This window comes from Cetorhinus maximus, chromosome 5 (assembly GCF_964194155.1).
Source record: "Cetorhinus maximus chromosome 5, sCetMax3.hap1.1, whole genome shotgun sequence".
Taxonomy (NCBI): Eukaryota; Metazoa; Chordata; class Chondrichthyes; order Lamniformes; family Cetorhinidae; genus Cetorhinus; species Cetorhinus maximus.
Window position 1 is genome coordinate 9,654,013 of NC_135883.1, and position 21,525 is coordinate 9,675,537.

At 46.4% G+C, this 21,525-nt stretch overlaps 1 protein-coding gene across 1 annotated transcript in view; it reads left to right on the forward strand.

The window, feature by feature from the left end:
- cimip2c (ciliary microtubule inner protein 2C) overlaps window positions 1-21,525 on the forward strand; it is a 42,058-nt gene that overhangs the window by 18,573 nt on the left and 1,960 nt on the right. The window contains exon 3 of the mRNA XM_078541394.1: window positions 4,967-5,079. Within this exon, the coding sequence (XP_078397520.1) occupies window positions 4,967-5,079 (113 nt within the window). The remainder of the gene's footprint in view (window positions 1-4,966; window positions 5,080-21,525) is intronic.

Genomic DNA, 21,525 nt, shown 5'->3' on the forward strand with positions numbered 1-21,525 from the left:
ATGCTCCGTAAACTTGACTCACACCAAGTTCTGTTTCCCATTCCCCTATCATCCCTGTTCCCGTTGGTGTACTTTGGCTCCCAGTCAAGCATTTTAAAATTCTCATCCTTGTTTTCAAATTCCTCCATAGCCCCGCCCCTCCATATTTTTGCAATCCCTCCCAGCCCCACAACTCTCCAAGACACCTGCACTCAATCTAATTCTCTGGAGCTTCCCCGATTATAATCGCTCCATCATTGGTGACCATGCCTTCAATTGGCTAGGAGCCAAGCTCTTGGACTACTCTCCCTAAACCTCACTTTCCTACCTCTTTGACCAAACCATTGGTTATCTGACCAGTATTTCCTGATATGGCTCAGTGTCATATTTTGTTTTATAATCTCTCCGTGATGCGCCTTTGGAAGTTTTATTTCATGAAAGGTGCTATCAGTTGTTGTTGTTAGTGCTTGAGGTAAACTTGTAGCAACTCTTTGGCCATTGTTATTTTTACTCCAATCTCATTACCAGCACGATGGATTTTTCCATAGGAATTCCCTTATACTTTTGTATTTTTTAGGACGAAGAGAAGGGGGACCAGTGGAAAAAGCAAGGCAGGTGCAGCTGCATCACCAGCGCTTTGTGTCTGCTTCTTACACATATTAATACAGTGAACGACACTTAAGTATCGGAGGGACAGTGCTTGCAAAACCTACTATTCACATGCGAGGATGTGCCTGATTTCTGCCACATGCTACAGAGAGACTTGCAGCCAAAGACTTGGACCTACCAGCAACTTGTTTTCTAGGTCCTGGATTATTTCCAGATGCCACAGATGGCATCAACCATACATTTGTCCTCTGCAGTACAGAGATAGAGATGAAGTGACTGGTGGAAGCTTTGTTTGCTCAGGCATGCAACTTCATCATCTTTTCTATGAACAACCAGCAAAGCATGAAAGGTCTATGGAATTTTGGACAACAGCAGGATTTCTGAAGACCTGGGTGGCTATAGATTGTACCCAATGCAGCCTCTGCTTCATTGCACTGTGCCAATACTCACATGAATCTTGCAGGATTCCACTCTGAGTGTTCAGCTTGTTTATGATCACCATCACAAGGTTATACACATGGATGTTCAATTCCTTCGCAGTGATCCTGGTGCTGGCGCCAGTGACAAGAATTCAATCTTTAATTCTAAATGCAGTATTTTATTTTCCTACTGGCTCCTTCCCATTTATTCTGGATCATATAGTAGGTAGAAAAAATATTGGCTTGCTGTACTGGATTCTCACTGTCACGTACTGGATGTTTCTCCATGCATATCCGCGGTGAAAGTATTTGCTGGAAATATTTTAAATCAAAATTCAAGCCCAGAAGAGAACATTTCTGCAAACGGTGCTGAAACTTTAATCAACATCTTTAATTTATAAAACTGAGCCATATTTTTGCTCCACATCTAACGCCAAGAGCACATTTTCTCATCTCCAGAACATTGTCTCCTGCATAAAGAACCAAACTCCACTGACTTCTTGACTGACATTACATTAATTTTTAAAGAACATTGTTCTTCAGTACAAAAGCAGAATTACCTGGAAAAACTCAGCAGGTCTGGCAGAATCGGTGGAGAAGAAATCAATTAACGTTTCGAGTCTTCATGACCCTTCGGCAGAACTGAGTATAGTTAGGAGAAAAGTGAAATATTCTTCAGTGTTTGTTTCACTCACTCTTCTGAACTATCCTCCCTCCCCACAGTTGTGTCCCAGGCAGCATCCATGCATTCCTGTGACTCTGGATTATGACTTAGTTCCTGCACGTTCTGCTCCACCGCCAGAGGCCAGTCTTTCAATTATCATACCCCATTTCTCGGAAATCCTGTTCCCAAATGGCTATTGTATTACTGACCCACTCCTTGTTTTTCAAGGCCTATTAAAAACGAATTTCTCTCACTACATCTGAATTATTTTCCTCACTCCAAATTCTTTATTTTTTTTGCTCGGACGCCGATTTTTCTGTTAAAATTAACACTTGACAAGAAATGCCACAGAATTGCAAGTTGCTGTTGTAAGATACTGAAGGACTTTTTTTTCTGCTACTGGTCTACAATCGCTCCATTTTTGAACATCAGCATAATGTTATCCGTCTGAATTTAAACCCTTTAAGTTTATGGTATGAACACAGCAAGTGCATCTTAAGATACTATGGACAGAATTTAATAAGGGTGATGGGTGATGCCTGACGTCCACCTGCAAAACTGATGACTCCCCCGGTGACCCAATCTCTGGCAGCCCCCATGGGAAATAAGTTCCTAATTGGCGGCTGGAACTCTGCCGCTGGGGGTACCCAGCTCCACAGGGGGGGCATTTAATTGCAAGACTCCTCCCGGTAAGGCAGAAATTCCTCCCCAGAGAGCTGCTGGCTTATCAGAAGCCGACAGCTCTCCATTACCAGCAGCAAATGCCAACAGCTGCCGGTTATTCACCTGGGCCTTCATCAGGAATCAGCATCAGATCCCCGGAGGAAGGAGTGGCTTTCTGTGGGCCCTCTCCCCTTCCCAATGTCAGGTCCCCCGATTGGGCACTGAGCGGCTTTAAACGAGGGACCCCTTACCCCACCCCCCCCACCCCCCAAAAGAAGACCAGAACCCTAACCCTGTTTTGCTTGTAGGTTTCTCCATATGGCAAGCCTCCCGCTCACTGTTGGTTGAAAAATGCCAATGGCGGAGGGATGAGGCCTGTAAGTGGGCACTAATTGCCCATTTAAGAGCCTCAGTTGGCATCTGGGCAGGAACATCGTCTGCAAGCATTCCCATCTTGGACTTAATCGGGGGACGACGGTGGGTGGGGTGGGGGGTGGTGTTGGTGGGGGGCGGGGGTTGTAGGTGATGAAGCAACAGGGTCCTAACCTTGCAGTCTCTCGCCCAATCAAATGGCCCTTCCTACCTTGGAAATCGCCTCCCCCGCCCCTGCCCCCCCAAATACCCCCCCACCCCCCCACCCACCGTCCACCTGGGGATACATTAAATTCCACCCTATCTGTTAAATTTGTGCAGCATACATGACAAAGCTTCATATTTCATTTCTCCTGCTTGCAACACTCCTTTCCAGACATTACCATTGCCTAGATTCTATCCTTTGTACTGAGAAATTCAGTACACAGGGAGTTAACATTACCGCACGGTAACACAAAAGACCTGGAGAATTTAAGTACCAGGGTCCCATTTTCATTCGATTTTTGTTCTGGTTGTACTCGGTTATTATGGGCCAATTATAAACAAGCAAAGGCATCTTCACATCTGAAAAATAATCTCAATTCCTCTAAATTATTCAGTTTTAATTTGTTTTCCTGGTGAGAAAACACTGATTAAAAATGTTTATACAATGGCATTACAATGCCAGACAGAAAAGAATGACACGGCCCAGATTTTGCAGGGGGTGGGGTGGGGGCAGGTGTTGACCATGAGCTGCTAACATTGCCCCTTTGAACCTGACCACAAGCTCAGGGTATTGAGGATGTGCAGAGTGGTGTGGAAATCCTGGGGTAGAATATTCGGGTCGGCAGGTGGCTTGCGATTGGCTGGCACGGGAGCGGCCAGGGAACAAGCCGTCGCCCGTGATTGGCCCCCGCCCCCCCTGACATCACGCTGGCTGGCCAATTAAACGGCCGTCCAGCGTGAAAGGCCTACCGAAAGGCCCAGCGCTGTGGGGAGGAGGGTGTGAGCGCTGAAGTCAGCACGGGCTCGGGGGGAGTGTGGGCGCAAAGCTCCCTGAAGGTCAGAGAGCTGCCTCAGGGAGCCGACGCATTTAAAATCGGTAAAGACAGAACTTAAAATCCGGAAAAAAAAATGTCCACGCGTCAGAATGAATCACCTGCCCGTGGACCTTATAAAAATTCTGCGCATGGATTTTTAAATTCTTTTTCTATTTAATTGACGGAAACCTCGACCCCGCCTTGGATGAGGTTTCCTGAAAAATGCAAAGGCCGCCTGGCCGATTCGCCCGCCCGCCAACTGTAAGGTTGGACGGGCAGCGAAAAAAAAAAACCCCGTTAATTGACACTTGAATGGGGCTCAATAGAGCGGGCACACTGCCGACTCTCGCGTGTGCCCGCCGACTGAAGTACAGGACGCTTTGCCCAACGTCATCGAGCTCTACTTCACGCTCGAGCGTGTCGGGTGCGCGCCCGCACGCCAAGTGGCAAACTCTGCCCCTGAAGTTGTGGCCTGTCCCTCAGCGCTCTGACACAAGCTGCACTACGGAGCCCCCTCCCAGAGGTGGCAATCACTGAAATCAGTGAGAACTTCGGTTTTCCTGTCCCCAGGTCACTGAGAAACCCCATAAAATGTTACACCTTGTTCCCTCGGGTGTGACAACTTGCCCTGAATGAGAATGTTGTAATCACGGAGTGCTGTACAATGACCAATTCGCAGATTTCTAAGCCAAATTTAGTTTTAATAATTTTTTTTACATGTATTTCGGAATATTTTGGCTTCTACCATCACCCCATGTGTACGGTCCAATCTTTAATCTGCTTGATGTAAAAAAAAACTATTTTATTGTCGTGCTTTTAGTTTCTTGTCTTTTAGAATCCTTTATAGCGATTGGCTGCTTGGAGAATATGATGATGTCGCTGCTCCTCCAGGCTGGGAATGCCCACTAAAGAGCACTGCAATCCGTTGCAATGTCACTGCATGGTGATTGAGCTGAAATTCTCACCAGGCAGCTCGCTTGACCTCTCAGCAAGACTTGCTTCGTGGCCAGCGGCGAATGCCACTGCTTCACTGCTAAATGCAAAACTGGGGCCTGTCATATCGCTGAGCTGAAGTAGCAAAGGAAAGGTTGATTTTCACCATGTTGCCGAAGAAAACTATGAAATTGTAATTGCTAGGAGGGTTCAGACATTCTACTTATGCATAAGCAAACTGGGAACAATGAATTACACTAGACAATTCTTTGTTATTTCTTTATTTGTTTTAAAAAAATTCACTACAGCTCGCGCAACAGCACCGGGAGAACTACAAGGATAAGACAGGCACGATACCCAGAGTGGACCATTTTGTGTTGGCTGGAACAGAGGAGGACACATTCCCTCGTTTACCGAATATGTGAGTATGAGAAGGTGGAGTTAATTCAACGTGAATTATGATGGTATCATTTAAGCAGATAATTAATTTAGCAAAATAGCGTTAAGAAACCTCTTAATGTCTGGAGTCATTTGGGAAGGAAGGAAAACCAGAAAGTCAGATTTTATTTTCTTCTGCGCAACGGTAGGTTTCAGTGCGCTTTACACACTAGCATGTACCAATTAACAAGTGACACAAAGATTTTCCAAATACGTTTCCCAAGTGCCACTGATGAGATATATTTTCCATGCATACAAGAGAGCCTCCTTAATGTGTAACAGGTTTATACAGGAACATGGGCAGTGCAGTTGGTACATTGGAAAATCTCAACTCAAATTATGATCAGATGACAGTCCCATGTGACTGTATACCACTGCAGTTTTATCATGGGTTGTCGCCGACAGGTCCATCTCACTTTCTTCATAACTACTGAATCATGTAGCTGTTTAGAGCTCGGTAGCTCGCTAGGGCAGTTTAGAGGGCATTAAAAGAGTTGTGTACGGCTGGAGTCACATATAGGCCAGACTAGGGGCTGCATTTTCCGGTCGGCGAGCGGGGGTGGGGCCCACTCGTCGACGTGTAAAATGACGCGGGGTGACATCGGGCGGGCCTCCCGCCGTCACCCTGCGCCATTTAGGTTTTCAGTTCGGCGGGGTGGGGTGGGGCATAGCCGAATCGGCTGTGCGTCCGCCAAACTGTCTAAGGCCAGTTAACGAGCAATTAAAACAATCAACTGAGCTGTCCGTCCAACCTGAAGGCTGGCAGGGGCAGGCGAAGAGCCCAGGTGGCCTTCAGGGAAAAACATGAAACCTCATCCATGGGCGGGATGAGGTTTCATGAGGGTTTTAAAATTTGTATAAAATGTTTAAAAATAAAAGAAATTGTCAGTGTCACATGGGGGAACGCGTCAGGAATTTTTGTTCTGCCTTTGATGAACTTTTGAATCTTGAGCTGATCTCCCTGAGGCAGCACTTTGCCTCAGGGAGACCTGTGCGCTCTTTCCTGCGCATGCTTCTGGGCGGACATCACGCTGGGGGGGCCTTAACTGGCCCACCCACTTAAAATGGCAGCGCGCCCCCGCCCGCTCCTGCGCAACCCCCCACTGGGGGAGAAAATCCTGCCCTAGGTAAAGTTTTCATGGCTCTTCACATGAAAGACTTTCGTGGATCACTTCAGGTTTTAGCTGGAAGATGGAAGTTATCGGGGTTACTTTTTAAACCAGATTTATCGAATTTAATTTCACAAGTTGCTATGATAGGATTTCAATCTCCAGGTTAAGGAGGGATGGAAAAATGATCCATTCCTGATCAGTTGGCGAAGGAGTACGGAGAGATCTAGCAGATAGGACTCTCCAAGATTTGAAAATGCAAGGCTGTCATCTGGTCTGACAATATTTTAAAGCGATTTTACTGTAGTCCTATTAGTACACAAATATTGCAAAAGGAGCATTTTATAATTTGCGCTAGCAAACTGGAGAAAAATATTTCAAGTAGTTAAGCTTCAGATAACAATAGCTACCAATCACCAGATCTACTTCATTACCTCTTCACTCTGTTATGCCCCAAGTTTGGAAAAGGTCACTTCCATTCTTTAGCCCACTCTGAAAGCCCAGACGTTAAACCCCATTTTATACTTTGTACCCTACAATAGCTCTGATTGCCAAAAAAAAAAATACATCTGTTACCTTCTCAAATTTTATTACCTGGCCAGCCTCCCAGGCTGATCACCATAACTGTTGGTGAAGAATTTGCAACTTAGGTGTATTCACCTTTTATCATCTAAGCTTGAATAAATGTCCCTTCTCTTAGAGCTATTGGCTAGAATTTATGTGCCCTCCACCCGCACCCACCGCCCCTCCCCCCCCCCCCCCCCCCCACCCCCACACTCCCCCCCCGAGAGGGGGTTGGCAGGGTGGAATTTTATTAGCATTGTGGTCACTACCAGGCAACGTTGTACCTGCTGTTGGGCCAATTGCTGGGCCACTAAGGGCTTCCTCCCATCGCTGTTGGAATTTTACCATTGGCAGTGGTGGTGAGGTGGGGTGGGGATGTGCTCATGCCATGTGGCGATGTCGCCAGATGCCCAGCCCTGCCCCCAGTGGTGACTGCAACTCCTACCTGTTTCCACCTTCCTCCCACCCAGCTAGCCTCCCGATCGTGACCTCCCACCCCCTCGCCAGTGACTGGCTCCAGTGAAACCGCCCCACTTGCCTCCCAGCCCGGCCTCCACGCTGCCCTTCATGGGGGGGAATTGGCTGCAGTCCCAGCAGTGGTCACCACCCCAGGTGGCGCTGCTTGGGACTGGAGAGCTGCTGGTCAACGGATTGATCGGAAGATCTCGGAGGTGGGGGGGGTATTCTCCCAGGTGGGGGGCGGAAGCAACGACCTGAGCCACTTAACCAGATGGCCATAAAATCAAGCTGTGGCTCCTTGGCCCTGTGGAGGTGGACTTGTTCCTGACTTTTCAGCTGGTGGGTGGGGGTAGGTCGGGGCCACTGTTTTTGGCGAAAAATTCCAGCCAATATTAATAATTGTCTGGAATCAAGTTTTATCTGTACATATAATATGCTGTAATATATTAATGTTGTGTTGCATTTAAAACATGGGAGCTTGAATTACATCAAAACTAAAGTTAATGTCAGGAAAACTACAATATTGTAAGTACTGAATTCTGTTAGCAAAAACAAGGTGATTTATGTCCCATTGTATTTAGATATTACCAAAGGACGTTCCATCCTCACAGTGGCTACAAACCTCATCAGGCAAAGTTTAGGGGTTCATGCTATGCTTTGAATATTAATTTTATTCAGGACCCTTTATGAAGGGTTGCTCCCAAAATTGTCCAACTACTTGTGGATTAATTGTACATTCTTTGCCCTTATAAGGCTCCGTGGACAAAATATTCCAGTCTTCTATTGATGGGGGATCAGTAGACTTCCATTTACTTAAAATAATTACATTTGGTGGAAATGAATAATACCAAAAACCCTATGAGCGGAATTTTCCATTTTTGAAACGGAGTGCCGTGGTGGGTGGGTTCCACGGAGTGTGTCCCGCTGGTTGGCGTGGCGAGAATTCATGCCCGATTCCATGCTCGGAAGCTAATTAATTATGAGTAGGCGAGTTGCTCTCCGAATCACACGGTGGGTCAGGAACTGATTCGCCCGCCCCGCCATCAGCTAATGGGGTCCACCTGCTGAGTCTTGAGTCGGACGATAAGCCTCTGCCAGTGGCCGTCAGAAGAAGTGCTGGAGATGCAGCGGCAGGTGGGGGGAACATCAGACAGAGTCGTGAGAGGCAGTCAACAGACTAGAGCAAAGGATGGACTGGTCCATCCATGTTCTGGCTGATATCGTGGCTCCACCATGCGAGTGCTTCGAGGTCGCCATGGGAAGGGTGGTGGCCACCTTGATCCAGCAGGTTATTCTGGAGATGCACTCGGACTTGCACTCCATTGCTATAGGCATTGGTGGGGCCCATCAATGGCTAGGCAAGAGGGATTGGGGCACCTTGACCTTCCTCCAGGTACCCCTGCTCTGCAAGGAGTCAGGGAGGGGCTCTTGGGCACCCACGGGGTTGGGGGGGTGGTTGAGCGTCTGCTGGATACCCTGGGGCCTCCACACAGGACACTCCAAGGGTGTCCAGCTGTGCTGAATGCCCTCTGCCCATGAGCCCGTCAATTTCAGCTGGTCAGGCCAAGGAGGGGGCAACTGCCCTGAGCAGGAGACCCTTATCAGGCCAGAGCCCTCGAGTCCTCGGGCCTCCAGAGGACGTCCGCCAAGGTAATTTCAGACAGCAGGACATAGCAGCCAACAAGCTGCCTCCACCTCTGGCCCCGGATGTCGGGGATGTCAGGGCTGCACCAAGACGCAGCGGTAGGGTTCGAAAAAGTGCGAAATTTTGACATCACTCTGGGTGACGGGGTGTTTGAATTGCTGTAGGTATCATGCGCATTTGTAAATGCATTTGCTGTTCATGAGAGTGGTCTCGTCATTCGAAGGTGTCACCCATCTATGTGCCCTCTTATTGCGAGGGTGAGTCACATTCCCACTGAGTGACCGCCTCCCTTGTGAGCCTCACATTCATGTGATGTGTAGTTGAGTCATGATAGTTACTCACCCCTTGTATTATCTCAGGGACATGTCTTAAAATCTTTATTGGAATTGTGTGCACGATGCGCTCGTGACCTTTACTGTTTACAGGATAGCATGGAGGGAGGCCTGCTCAATAGCTTTGGAGGGTTAGCTGCAATTGGACCTCTTCATTGGTAGTGCCAAAGCACAAGACCTGCAGCCATGATAGTCTGTTCAACCATGCGCACATCTCATTGTCCGCTGAAGTTTCTCATTAAGGTAGCGGCAACTGCATCAAGTCCTTTAGCGCAGCATTTGCACTGCTTTCTCTTCCCTGAGTGCATGGATACAGGGTTTGCCACTGACCCTTCCAAAGATTAAGGCATGGTGAATCATGAGGGTTGAAAGTGCAAATCCAGCTGCACTAGCTCTCGATGTAACTGGTTGTAAATCACTTTCAGTGCACTAGCATGGCATCAGGGGACAGAAGGAATGTGGCTGTGTCCCCTAGCCTGCACCTTACTCCTCCTGGAATCTTGTGACTATCAGTGTGGGATGGGCACACCTTCCGCATTGTGCTTCTTCCATTCCATTCTCATGTGGAAGCTGACCCTCATCGCCTTCTTCAGCTCCTTGCCCTTCTTGCTCTTCATCGTCCGAGGAGCTCTCAGCCTTCGCCATGCCTCCGTCTAGCAAGGGATCCCCCACTTAGAAGCTCCAGGTTGTGAAGGGCGGAACAAACCATTATTATGCAGGACAGCCTCAGTGGAGAGTACTGCAGAGCCCACCTGCGTGGCCTAAACATCGGAAGCTCATCTTCAGGATGCCAATGGTCTTCTCGATGATGGATCTTGTGGAGCTATGTGCCGCGTTGTATCTCTCCTCCGAGGCACTCCGAGGACAATGCACAGGTGTCATGAGCCATTGTTTGAGCGGGTAGTCCTTATCCCCAAGCAGCCAGCTCTGTATTCACTGAGGCCCTTTGAGTATGTGAGGCACCTGTGAGTGAGTCAGGATGTATGAGTCATGGGAACTCCCAGGGTACCTGGCACAAACGTACATGATGTGCTTCTGATGATCACACACCAGTTGAACGTTGAGGGAGTGGAACCCTTTCCTGTTAATGAACATCAGGGGCTGATGCTATGGAGCTCTCAATGTCACATGTGTGCAATTGACTCAACCCTGTACTCTAGGGAAGCCTGAGATAGCTGCAAACCCCAGGAATCAGCAGCCTGGCTAGTGTCACCGAGTGTGAACTTCACATTATTGTGAGCCTTACCGTAGAGGGCATCTGTCAGCTCCTTGATACATGTATATATGGAGGACTGTGCGATGCCGCGTAGGTCCCCTATTTCGGTTGGCGGGTGCACGCAAGAATCGGCAGCGTGTCCGCCAACAATTCAGAGGCCTATTAAGGCCCTTAAACAGCTAATGAAGTAGAATTTTTCACTGCCCATCCAAACTTACAGTGGGCGGGTGGGCGAATAGGCCAGGCAGCCTTTGCATTTTTTGCGAAACCTCATCCACGGGCGGGATGAGGTTTCCAACAATGAATAAAAAAAAATCAATAAATTTTTTAAAGCTTATTTTTAACATGTCCCTCTTCCTGTGACTGAGTCACATGTGGGGGGCATTTTTAGATTCATTGTGAAATCTTCATTTTTCATTTGGAAAATCTCCAGCTCCCTGGGGCAGCTCTGTGCCTTCAGGGAGCTTTCGGTGAGCGCTCCCCCTGCGTGTGCGCAAACTCCGCTGCTCGTGCTCCCCCCACCCCCTCACACCCCAGTAGCACTGAGGCTCTTAATGCGCATTTCACGCTGGCTGACTGGCAGTTAATTGGCCAGCCGGTGTGACATCGCGGTTGGGGCCTGATCGCGGGTGGTGGACCGTCTCACGGTCGCTCCCGGGCCCACTCACCATGTCCGCCTGACGCGGGGAAAATCCTCCCCGATGTATAATTCTAACTTTGTTATTTTTGGCAGGTTAGTTGACATCAGGTGGTTGGGGTGTAATCAAGAGGTTACACTTAATTATACCCATTCGTGTGGCAATTTGGCCAATGTCCATTTACGCCAAACATCCTTCTTTTTATTCATTCACGGGATGTGGGCTTCGCTGGCTGGGATTTATTGCCCATCCCTAGTTCCCCTTGAGAAGGTGGTGGAGAGCTGCCTTCTTGGACTGCTACAGTCCATGTGGTGTAGGTACACCCACAGTGCTGTTAGGAAGGGAGTTCCAGGATTTTGACCCAGTGACAGTGAAGGAACGGCGATATATTTCCAAGTCAGGATGGTGAGTGACTTGGCCACATCACCAATCTGGCTTGGGAGGCGGTGGCAGCGGTGGTCAGCGCCAATGCTGTACAAAAAAGGACAGCCACCCAGTGCCGAAATTGGATGGGTGATCTCTGTTCTGCCAGGGTAAGTCACTCTTCTCATCACTATCAGTTCACACACTCACAAACCCATTACACATCCTCACTTGCTGCCAGTTCAAGGGACATCACTCATTCACTCTCTCACACTCACTGTCATTGTCCTCATCCCGTCCATGGGACCACTCACCACCCACACATGCCAGTCATACTTGTCAGCTGGCCTGGCAGGCATCCCGCTTACACTCTCCCATATAGGGCACATCTGGGAAACTGTCAAGGGAGTCCACGACTCAGGGCCTCCAATCAAGCCCCAAAGAAACCTCTGAAGAGGAATCTGAAGGCACCTTCATTGAAGACCCATCACAGAGCCCACCCACACTCTCCACCAGCGCAGAGACACACACCTTGGTGGGATCTAATTCTAGAGTATACTCGGGGTCACTATCTGTTGAGCACATTGCACTGTCTGATCCACAGAAGGTAGGGGCAGGGACAACCCAGGTGTCCAGCACTGGGGTGCAGAAATTTTCTGCGTCCGAGTCAGATGATGAGCCTCTGGACTTGGTCATGTCACAGTTGCTGGAGCTGCAAAGGCAAGCTCGGGAACATCGGGGAGGGATGTCCGCTGCACTCCTCAGATTGCAAGGCACGATGAGGAGTCCATCCGCCTTTAGGCTGAGGTGATGGCACCAATATACCAACACACCGAGGTCAAAACTGGTAGGATGGCGGCCGCCATGGAGACCTTGGTCCAGGACTTCGGTCCTGCACTGCTGCACGGGCTAAACTCCATCACTGACACCATAGTTGGCCTCCAGCAGCGTGTACACGAGAGGGGTGTGGGACAGCTCAATCTCACTCCAGCTACCCCTCCTCCTCAAGGAGTCAGACAGGGGCGGGCATGCACCCATAAGGAGGAGGACCAGCAAGTGCACATCAGGGTCATTCACCCAGGTGAATCCCCTGTCCCTGTGACCCTAGCAACTCCAGCTCCACAGGCCGAGGAGGGTGCCGCTGCCACACAGCAGGACCCCGAAAGCAGGCTGGGGCCCTCCAGGTCTCGACCCTCCACAGGACGTCCATCAAGGCCATCACAGACAGGGTGTAGCAGTCAGCAGGCTGCCTCCACCTCCACTGTGGATGTTGGGGGAGCACCAAGAGATAGCGGCAGGGTTAGGAAGGTTAAGAAGATGTTATTGCACAGCCTGGGCACCGGTGTTAATCACTTGTACATAATGTTCACTATTGTTAATAAACTTTCAACAACGTCTCCTTGCCTTTGACTCCTTGTTCTGATGAGCAGTGCTCGTGTCACTCAGATGTGAAACCTTGTTTCCTGCATAAGATAAAGGCAGGTGTCTTAACCCAGGGCCTCTTCCCTGTGCTTTGTGAGGCCTTCAGACCGAAGTGATGGTCCTTGGGGGCCCTGGCACCAGTACTGAGGTAGAAGGGAGCTGTTCCGGTGGGTCGGGCTTCACTTGGACTGTGCTGGGACCAGTGTCCAGGTGAATCGAATAACTAGGGCTGTAGAGAGGGCTTTAAACTAAATAGAGCAGGGGGAGGGTTCTGGAGAGGGGTACAAAGGCTTAAAAAGCAAAAGGACTTGGCAGCCTTTCAGGGCAGCTATTTAGGTTATGATACCCAGAGTGTGACAGGGAGGGACAGAGTGTACAAACAAAAATAAAACAGCAGCAAATAGGGTCAAAGGGGGAAAAATGGTTAAAAAGGTAAAATTAATGGCTGTTTATTTAAATGCACATAGTATTCGGAGCAAAATAAATGAATTAACAGCACAAATAGAGGTTAATGGGTATGATCTTGTAGCCATTACAGAAACATGGTTACAAGGAGATCAAACCTGGGATCTAAATATTTAGGGGTATGTGACTTTTCGAAAGGACAGGCAGGAAGGAAAGGGTGGTGGGGTAGCTTTGTTAGAATGAGATGAAATAAGTACAATAGCAAGAAAGGATCTTGGATCGGAAGGTGTATAAACCATATGGGTGGAGGTAAGAAATAACAAGGGGAAGAAGACACTGGTGGGAGTAGTCTATAGGCCCCTGAACAGTAGCTATACTGTAGGACAGAGAATAAATCAGGAGATAATGAGGGCATGTAAAAAAGGCAGCACATTAATTATGGGTGACTGTGATCTTCATGTAGATTGGGAAAATCAAATTGGCAGGGGTTGACATGAGCAAGAATTCATAGAGTTTATAGAGTGTATCTGGGACAGTTTCCTAGAACAATATGTTGTGGGTCCAACCAGGGATCAGGCTATTTTGGATCTGGTAATGTGTAATGAGGCAGGTTTAATAAATGATACCCTAGGAAACAGTGACCATAATATGGTAATTTAGCATTCAGTTTGAGAGTGAGAAACTTGGGTCAGAAACAACCGTGCCAAACTTAAATAAGGATAATTACAAAGGAATGAGGGCAGAGTTGGCTGGGGTGGGCTGGGATAGGATTTTAGTAGAAAAAACGGTTGATGAACAATGACAGAGGTTTAAGAAAATAGTTCATGACTCAAAACAACAATATATCCCAGTGAGGAAGAAGGATTCAAGGAAGTGGATAAACTAACCATGGTTAACCAAGGAAGCGAAGGATAGTGTCAAATTAAATTAAAAGAGATACAATGTGACAAAGATTAGTGGTAAGCCAGAGGATTGGGAACATTTTAAAAACCAACAAAAGATGACCAAAAAAATAACGAAGAGGGAGAAGACAAACTTTGAGGGTAAACTAGCAAGTAATATAAAAACGGGTAGTAAGAGCTTCTTTAAATTTATAAAAAGGAAGAGAGAGACCAAAGTGAACATAGGCCCCTTACAAACTGAGACTGGGGAAATAATAATGGGGAACCAGGAAATGGCAGAGGAGTTGAATAAACACTTTGCTTCAGTCTTCACAATAGAAGACACTAATAGCATTCCAATACTAAAAGAGGAGGAGGAAATAAATACAATAACTATCACTAGAGAAAAAGTACTAGGAAAACTAAAGGCCAATAGGTCCCCTGGACCTGATGGGTTGCATCCTAGGATATTAAAGGAACTAGCTACACAAATAGTAGATGCACTGGTAGTAATCTTCCAAGAACCTTAGATTCTGGAAAAGTCCCAAAGGATGGGAAAACTGCCAATGTAATGCCCTTATTCAAAAAGGGAGGGAGACAAGAAACAGGTAACTATAGGCCAGTTAGCTTAATATCTATCATTGGGAAAATGTTAGAGTCTATTATAAAGGCTGTTATAATAGAGTCAGCATGGCTTCATGAAGGGGAAATCATGCCTGACAAATTTATTAGAATTCTTTGAGGAGGTAACAAGCAGGATAGATAAAGGGGAACCAGTGGATGTAATATATTTGGATTTCCAAAAGGCGTTTGATAAGGTACTGCACATAAGTCTACTTCATAAGATAAGAGCCCATGGTGTTGGGGTTTATGAGTGGCTACTAATAGAAGACAGAGTTGGGATACGAGGGGCATTTTCAGGATGGCAACCTGTAACTAATGGAATGCCACAGGGATCAGTGCTGGGGCCTCAATTATTTTCAATATATTTTAATAACTTAAATGAGGAAAGTGTATGTATTATCACCAAATTTGTGAATGATACAAAAATAGGTGGGAAGGCAAGTGGTGAGAATGACGCAAAGAGTCTACAGAGGGAGATAAACGGGTTAAGTGAGTGGGCAAAGAAATGGCAGATGGAATATAATGTGGGAAAATGTGAGGTTATGCACTTTGACAGGAAGAATAGAGGAGCTGAATATTATTTAAATGGAGAAAACTGCAGAAGGCTGCAGTACAGAGGGTTTTGGGAGTCCTCGTGCATGAATTCCAAAATGCTAACATACAAGTTCAACAGGTAATAGGGAAGGCAAATGGAATGTTGGCCTCTATTTCAAAGGGAATGGAGTATAAAAATAGGGAAGTCTTGCTAAATCTATAGAAGGCACTAGTTAGACCACACCTAGAATACTGTGAACAGTTTTGGTCCCCTTATCTAAGGAAAGATGTACTGGCATTGGAGGCAGCCCAGAGAAGGTTCACTAGGTTGATCCCATGGATGGAGGATTTTCTTATGAGGAGAGGTTGAGCAGGTTGGGCCTGTACTCATTGGTGTTTAGAAGAATGAGAGGCGACCTTATTGAAACATATAAGATTCTTAGGGAGCTTGACAGGGTAGATGCTGGGAGGTTGTTTCCCCTTGTGGGAGAGTCTAGGACCAGAGGGCATAATCTCAGAATAAGGGGTCACCCATTTAAAACAGAGACGAGGAGGGATTTCTTTTCTCAGAGGGTAGTGAATCTGTGAAATTCTTTACCGCAGAGGGCTGTAGAAATTGGGTCGTTAAGTATATTCAAGGTGGAGATGGACAGATTTTTAATCAGTAAGGGAATCAAGGGTTATGGGGAAAAGGCAGGAAAGTGGACTTGAGGATTATCAGATCAGCCATGATCTCATTGAATGGTGGAGCAGACTCGATGGGCCAAATGGCCTACTTCTGCTCCTACGTCTTATGGTCTTACAGTCTTGCCTGTGCCCTCGCCTGAATGCGCGGTGCCAAAACCTTGCGGTCCAACAGGCGACCCTCCCGAGCGCTGGGCAACGTTACTGTGCACTCACCTCCGAGTTCCCCTCGAAATGCAGCCCACCAGCTGCCCGCCTTATATGTGCTGTGCTCGGATGATCCAGTGTTGCGGGGGTGAGGGGGACGATTCCGGCGAGCTGGGCTTATAATGGATATGCAGATGTATTGCAATGAATTTCCTGACATCCGATAGCAGGAAACGCAGCCCCGCCACTGACAGGCAGAGCAGATGATTGCACGCTGGTTTCACCACGGCGTGAAACCCGATTTTTGGCCTTCTCGCCCTATCGCCTGCTCGTGCTGTCAAAACTTGCCCAGCACCAGCGGGCACAGACGATTCTGCCCAACAGAATGCCGCAGGAAGTAATCAATGGGTTCATCAGCTGAACAGAAACGGGGCAAGTGGAATTCAACCCAGAGAAGTGTGAGGGGATGCAGCTGGGAGGTCAAAAAGGCAAAGGAATAAATGGGAGAATACTGAGAGAGTAGAATACGTGAGGGACTTCTGAGTGAAAGTCCATAGATTCCTGAAGGTAGCAGGACTGGGTGATAAGGTAGTAAAGAAGGCAAACGGAATCCTTTCATTTATTAGCTGTGGTATAGAATATAAAAACAGGGAACTATATAAAACATCAGGCCACAACTTGACCACTGTGTGCATTCTGGTCACCCCATTACAGAAAGGATGTATTTGCACTAAGGGGATAGAGAGGAGATTTACGAGGGTGTTTCCAGGACTGGGAAATTGCAGCTGTGAGGAAAGATTGGAGAGGCTGGGGTTGTTCTCCTTGGAAGAGAGGAGGCTGAGGGGAGGTTTTATTGAGATGTACAAAATTGTGAGGGGCCTGGATAGAGTGGATGGGAAGGGCCTATTTACTTCAGCAGAGAAGTTAGTGGCTAGGGGGCATAGATTTAAAGTGATTGGTAGAAGGATTACGGGGGGGAGAGGTGGAAAAACCTTTTTCACCCAAAGGGTTGTAGGGGTCTGGAACTCACTGCCTGAAAGGTTGGCAGAGGTAGAAAGCCTCAACTCATTTAAAAGGCGCTTGGAGATGTAACCTGCAGGGCTACGGTCCAAATACTGGAAAGCAGGATTCGACTGGGTGGCTCCTTTCATGGCCAGCACAGACACAATGGGCCAAGTGGCCTCTTTCTGTGCCATACATTTCTACGATTCTATTCTATATTACAATAATGCAGGACTTATTAGCCTGACTATACATTTATGTGAAAAAGAAACTTAAAGACACAATGAGCTGCCTAGAACATATGAAAATGTAATACCAGCACACACAGGCGTTACACTTTGTTACAGGTGCAGCAAAATTTGAAAATATTGTATCCTTCTGATCTGTGCTTTTAACCTCAGGGTTGAACGGACAACAGTACAATTTAAATCTGCAAGGTTTACCGATCAAAACAACAATTAAACTGAGTTGAACTCGCGTTGTGTTAACTTGTGGCAGTTGCTGGCCTCAAGGTGAGAGGCTGAAAATAACAACAACTTTAGCTGAACTATACATTGTAAATTTCAAACACCATGCAAAATAACACTATGGGAGATCTGTTTTCCACCCACGGACGTTGACAGGGCCCTCAACCGTGACCGGCCCATCTCCCGCGCATCCGCCCTCACGCCTTCTCCTCCCTCCCAGAAACATGATAGGGTCCCCCTTGTCCTCAATTTTCACCCCACCAGCCTCCGCATTCAAAGGATCATCCTCCGCCATTTCCGCCAACTCCAGCATGATGCCACCACCAAGCACATCTTCCCTTCACCTCCACTCCGGGACACCCTGCTCCACTCCTCCATCACCCCCTACTCCTCAACCCCCACCTATGGCACCTCCCCATGCCCACGCAGAAGATGCAACACCTGCCCCTTCACTTCCTCTCTCCTTACCGTCCAAGGGCCCAAACACTCCTTTCAAGTGAAGCAGCATTTCACTTGCATTTCCCCTAACTTAGTCTACTGCATTCGTTGCTCCCAATGCGGTCTCCTCTACATTGGAGAGACCAAACGTAAACTGGGTGACCACTTTGCAGAACACCTGCGGTCTGTCCGCAAGCATTACCCAGACCTCCCTGTCGCTTGCCATTTTAACATTCCACCCTGCTCTCTTGCCCACATGTCTGTCCTTGGCTTGCTGCATTGTTCCAGTGAAGCCCAACGCAAACTGGAGGAACAGCACCTCATCTTCTGACTAGGCACTTTACAGCCTTCCGGACTGAATATTGAATTCAACAACTTTAGATCTTGAACTCCCTCCTCCATCCCCACCCCCTTTCCTTTTTTTCCCCCTCCCTTTTGCTTTTTCCAATAATTTATATAGATTTTTCTTTTCCCACCTATTTCTATTATTTTTAAATCTATACCTGTAATGCCCTGTTAGTCTTTCCACCCCACCCCCACTAGAGCTGTACCTTGAGTGTCCTGCCATCCATTCTTAATTAGCACATTCTCTTAGATAATATCACCTCCTTTTACACATCTTTGTTCCTTTGTCTGTGACATCTTTTGATTATCTGCTCCTATCACTGCTTGCTTGTCCCTACAACCACCACCCCCCAACTTCTCTCCCCCAACCTTAAACCAGCTTATATTTCACCCCTCTCCTATTTTTACTTAGTTCTGTTGAAGGGTCATGAGGACTCGAAATGTCAACTCTTTTCTTCTCCGCCGATGCTGCCAGACCTGCTGAGTTTTTCAAGGTAATTCTGTTTTTGTTTTGGATTTCCAGCATCCGCAGTAGTTTTTTGTTTTTAACTATGGGAGATCTACTCATTATAAAATGGCACCTCGTAAGCAGGAAATAACATGTAGCTTTACAATAGCACTGTAGCTTTAAATTGTGGCATATCTAACCAGAAGATTATACACCCCCCTCCGATTAATCAGCTTTCTGCAAGCATATTGCACTCTCTGGGACTGCGTTCTCTCAACAACTGCAGCAACTTGAATTTGTATTATCGCACTTTTAACATAGTTAAAAAGGGCCCAAGGCACTGCATATGAACCTTAGATAACATTTCACACTGTACCATTTAAGAGATATTAGAATGTGTGACTGAAACTTTGATTAAGGTGGTATGTTTTAAGAAGCAATTTAAAGAAAGAGAGGGAGGTAGAGAGACAGGAAGCTTTCATGATGAAATTCCTGACTTTAGTGCCTAGAGATGGTTTTTAATGGTTGAGTGATGAAAAACACACAGATGTGTAAGAAGCTTGAATTCTCTCATTAATTTTTCACTGCAGTCAAAAACTTACCATATTTGTAAATTATTGTGAACTGAATACTTCCATCCTGTACATAAAACAGGTCTGATCAACTAGTCCGATGCTGCCAGACCTGCTGAGTTTTTCCAGGTATTTTTTATTTTTGTTTTGGATTTCCAGCATCCGCAGTTTTTTGGCTTTTATCTGATAAACTAATTACTTAGAGGGCAAAAATTGGCTGAAAAATGTGGTTTAATGATTTGTCAGCACCATCTAGTGATCAGAAAAAACCCTATGAATAAAATACACCATCCAAGTCAATAAAGGAAAAACAACCTGTTGGTTCAAGAATCCTTCGTCAGAACTTTGATCTTTTATGTATCCTGAACATCTTCAGATTTTTCTGTTACTGATATCCAATTTTATTTTTATACAGTTGTCAGGCCCAGCGAAGGCATGACATGTTTATAACTTTACACATGTATTGAGCTTGTATGAAAGTTTCTGGAGCTGATTTTTATTTGTTTAAAACAGACACTGATGAACTGTTAAGGTGGCTGCCAAGGGGGCCAGGTGACCTTTGCTTATTCAACACAAACTATCAAACTTCTAGGAAGTTCTGAATCGAGTGACCCTGGTTGGGGCCTCCCCCTGGAATGGACACATCCAGACAGTACCCCTCTGTGGAATTCATACCCACCATTGTTTGAAGCTGGTGAGGTCAGCTATCCACAAGTGTGAAGCACCACCATCTATCTCATATTGTATTTCAATGGCCTTTTAGCTGCAAGCCATTCTGGGCGGATAATGGCCGTTGACCACGTGACTGAAACTGGCTTCTGATATGGGGATCCTTTATCCAGTCCTGAATCCAGATCTTTCATCAAGATCCAGAAGAGATCCGGGCAGATGGCAGAAGAACATGGACAAGACAACAGCTAGGAAGAAAGCCTGTGCCATCTTTACCTTCAAGCCATCAAGCAGTCAAAGTACTTGTTCCAGTTTCAAAGTTCACCTGAGAACCAGCATCTTAGACATTTGACTGCAAGAAACTTCACAACCTGCTGTGAACCTTTCGCTTTGCAAAACCCTCACTTCAACTTTAAATCATCAAATCATCACCTGCAACATGGGAGGGTGGAAATTGTAAATCAGAGGCTGAATTAACTGAAATCTGTAGAAGTGCACTAACTTTATCTGTATCCTGTGTGTGTGTGTGCGTGTGTGCGCGCGCATGCGTGTGTGAGACTGGGTACGTAGCATTGCAATAATTAGGGGTAAGGGTGTGCGAATAAATACCGTTCTTCATTTTTTAACTCACAGAAGCTTGCTACTGAATTATTTGATTGGAATAGACACTCCAAGGGTAATATAAGACACAGCTCTTTCCATACAAAGCATACTGATTATGGGCAGTAAGAAAGCAAATTCATTCTGTCTGATATAATATATAAAACGCTGTTTGACTGATTAGCTGCTTAACAGTGGCTGACTCACAGAAACAGCAAATTGTTTTAGCTGCTGAATGCTGCAACTATAAGGCCTAGTAAATTGCAATTGATGATTTATTTAATTGAATTAATAGTCTGCTGCAATAGATAGTTTGTAACCAAACATTGTTTTAGATTTCTTGAGGCTTGATTCACATTTAATAACTAAGGCCACTGTTGCTAGTATTTTTCACTAAAAGGACTTCCTGGGGATTTTTTGAATGTCACCTATTCAATCCAACATAATTTGCTTTCTATTGCACGTACATGAATCAATTCCAATTAGCTTATGTTATTCTTCCATGCCCATGGTGTCAAAGGAAGAAATAATTAAAAACTTCAGTGAACAAATGACTGCTGAATGAAAACCAAACTAATCCTTGTGCTAAATTATTTCCAAACAGCCAGAGAAACAAAGATGTGTGCCCTTCCCCCAACTATATAGCCTGGCGACGTGAATACTTGGAAAGACTGTGCAAAGATAATTTGGAAGCTGCTCTGTGCACCTCCCCAAAAGGACATTCAGAGGATGCACCACCGTGAGTGAAAATACCTGCACTAGTCAAGAAGTAGAATAATGTGTTTCATTTTAATATCCAGGAAGCCTCTGCTTTGGAATAAGATAGGCTAACATTTCTCACTTTAGAAACAAGTAATCCTAGGAC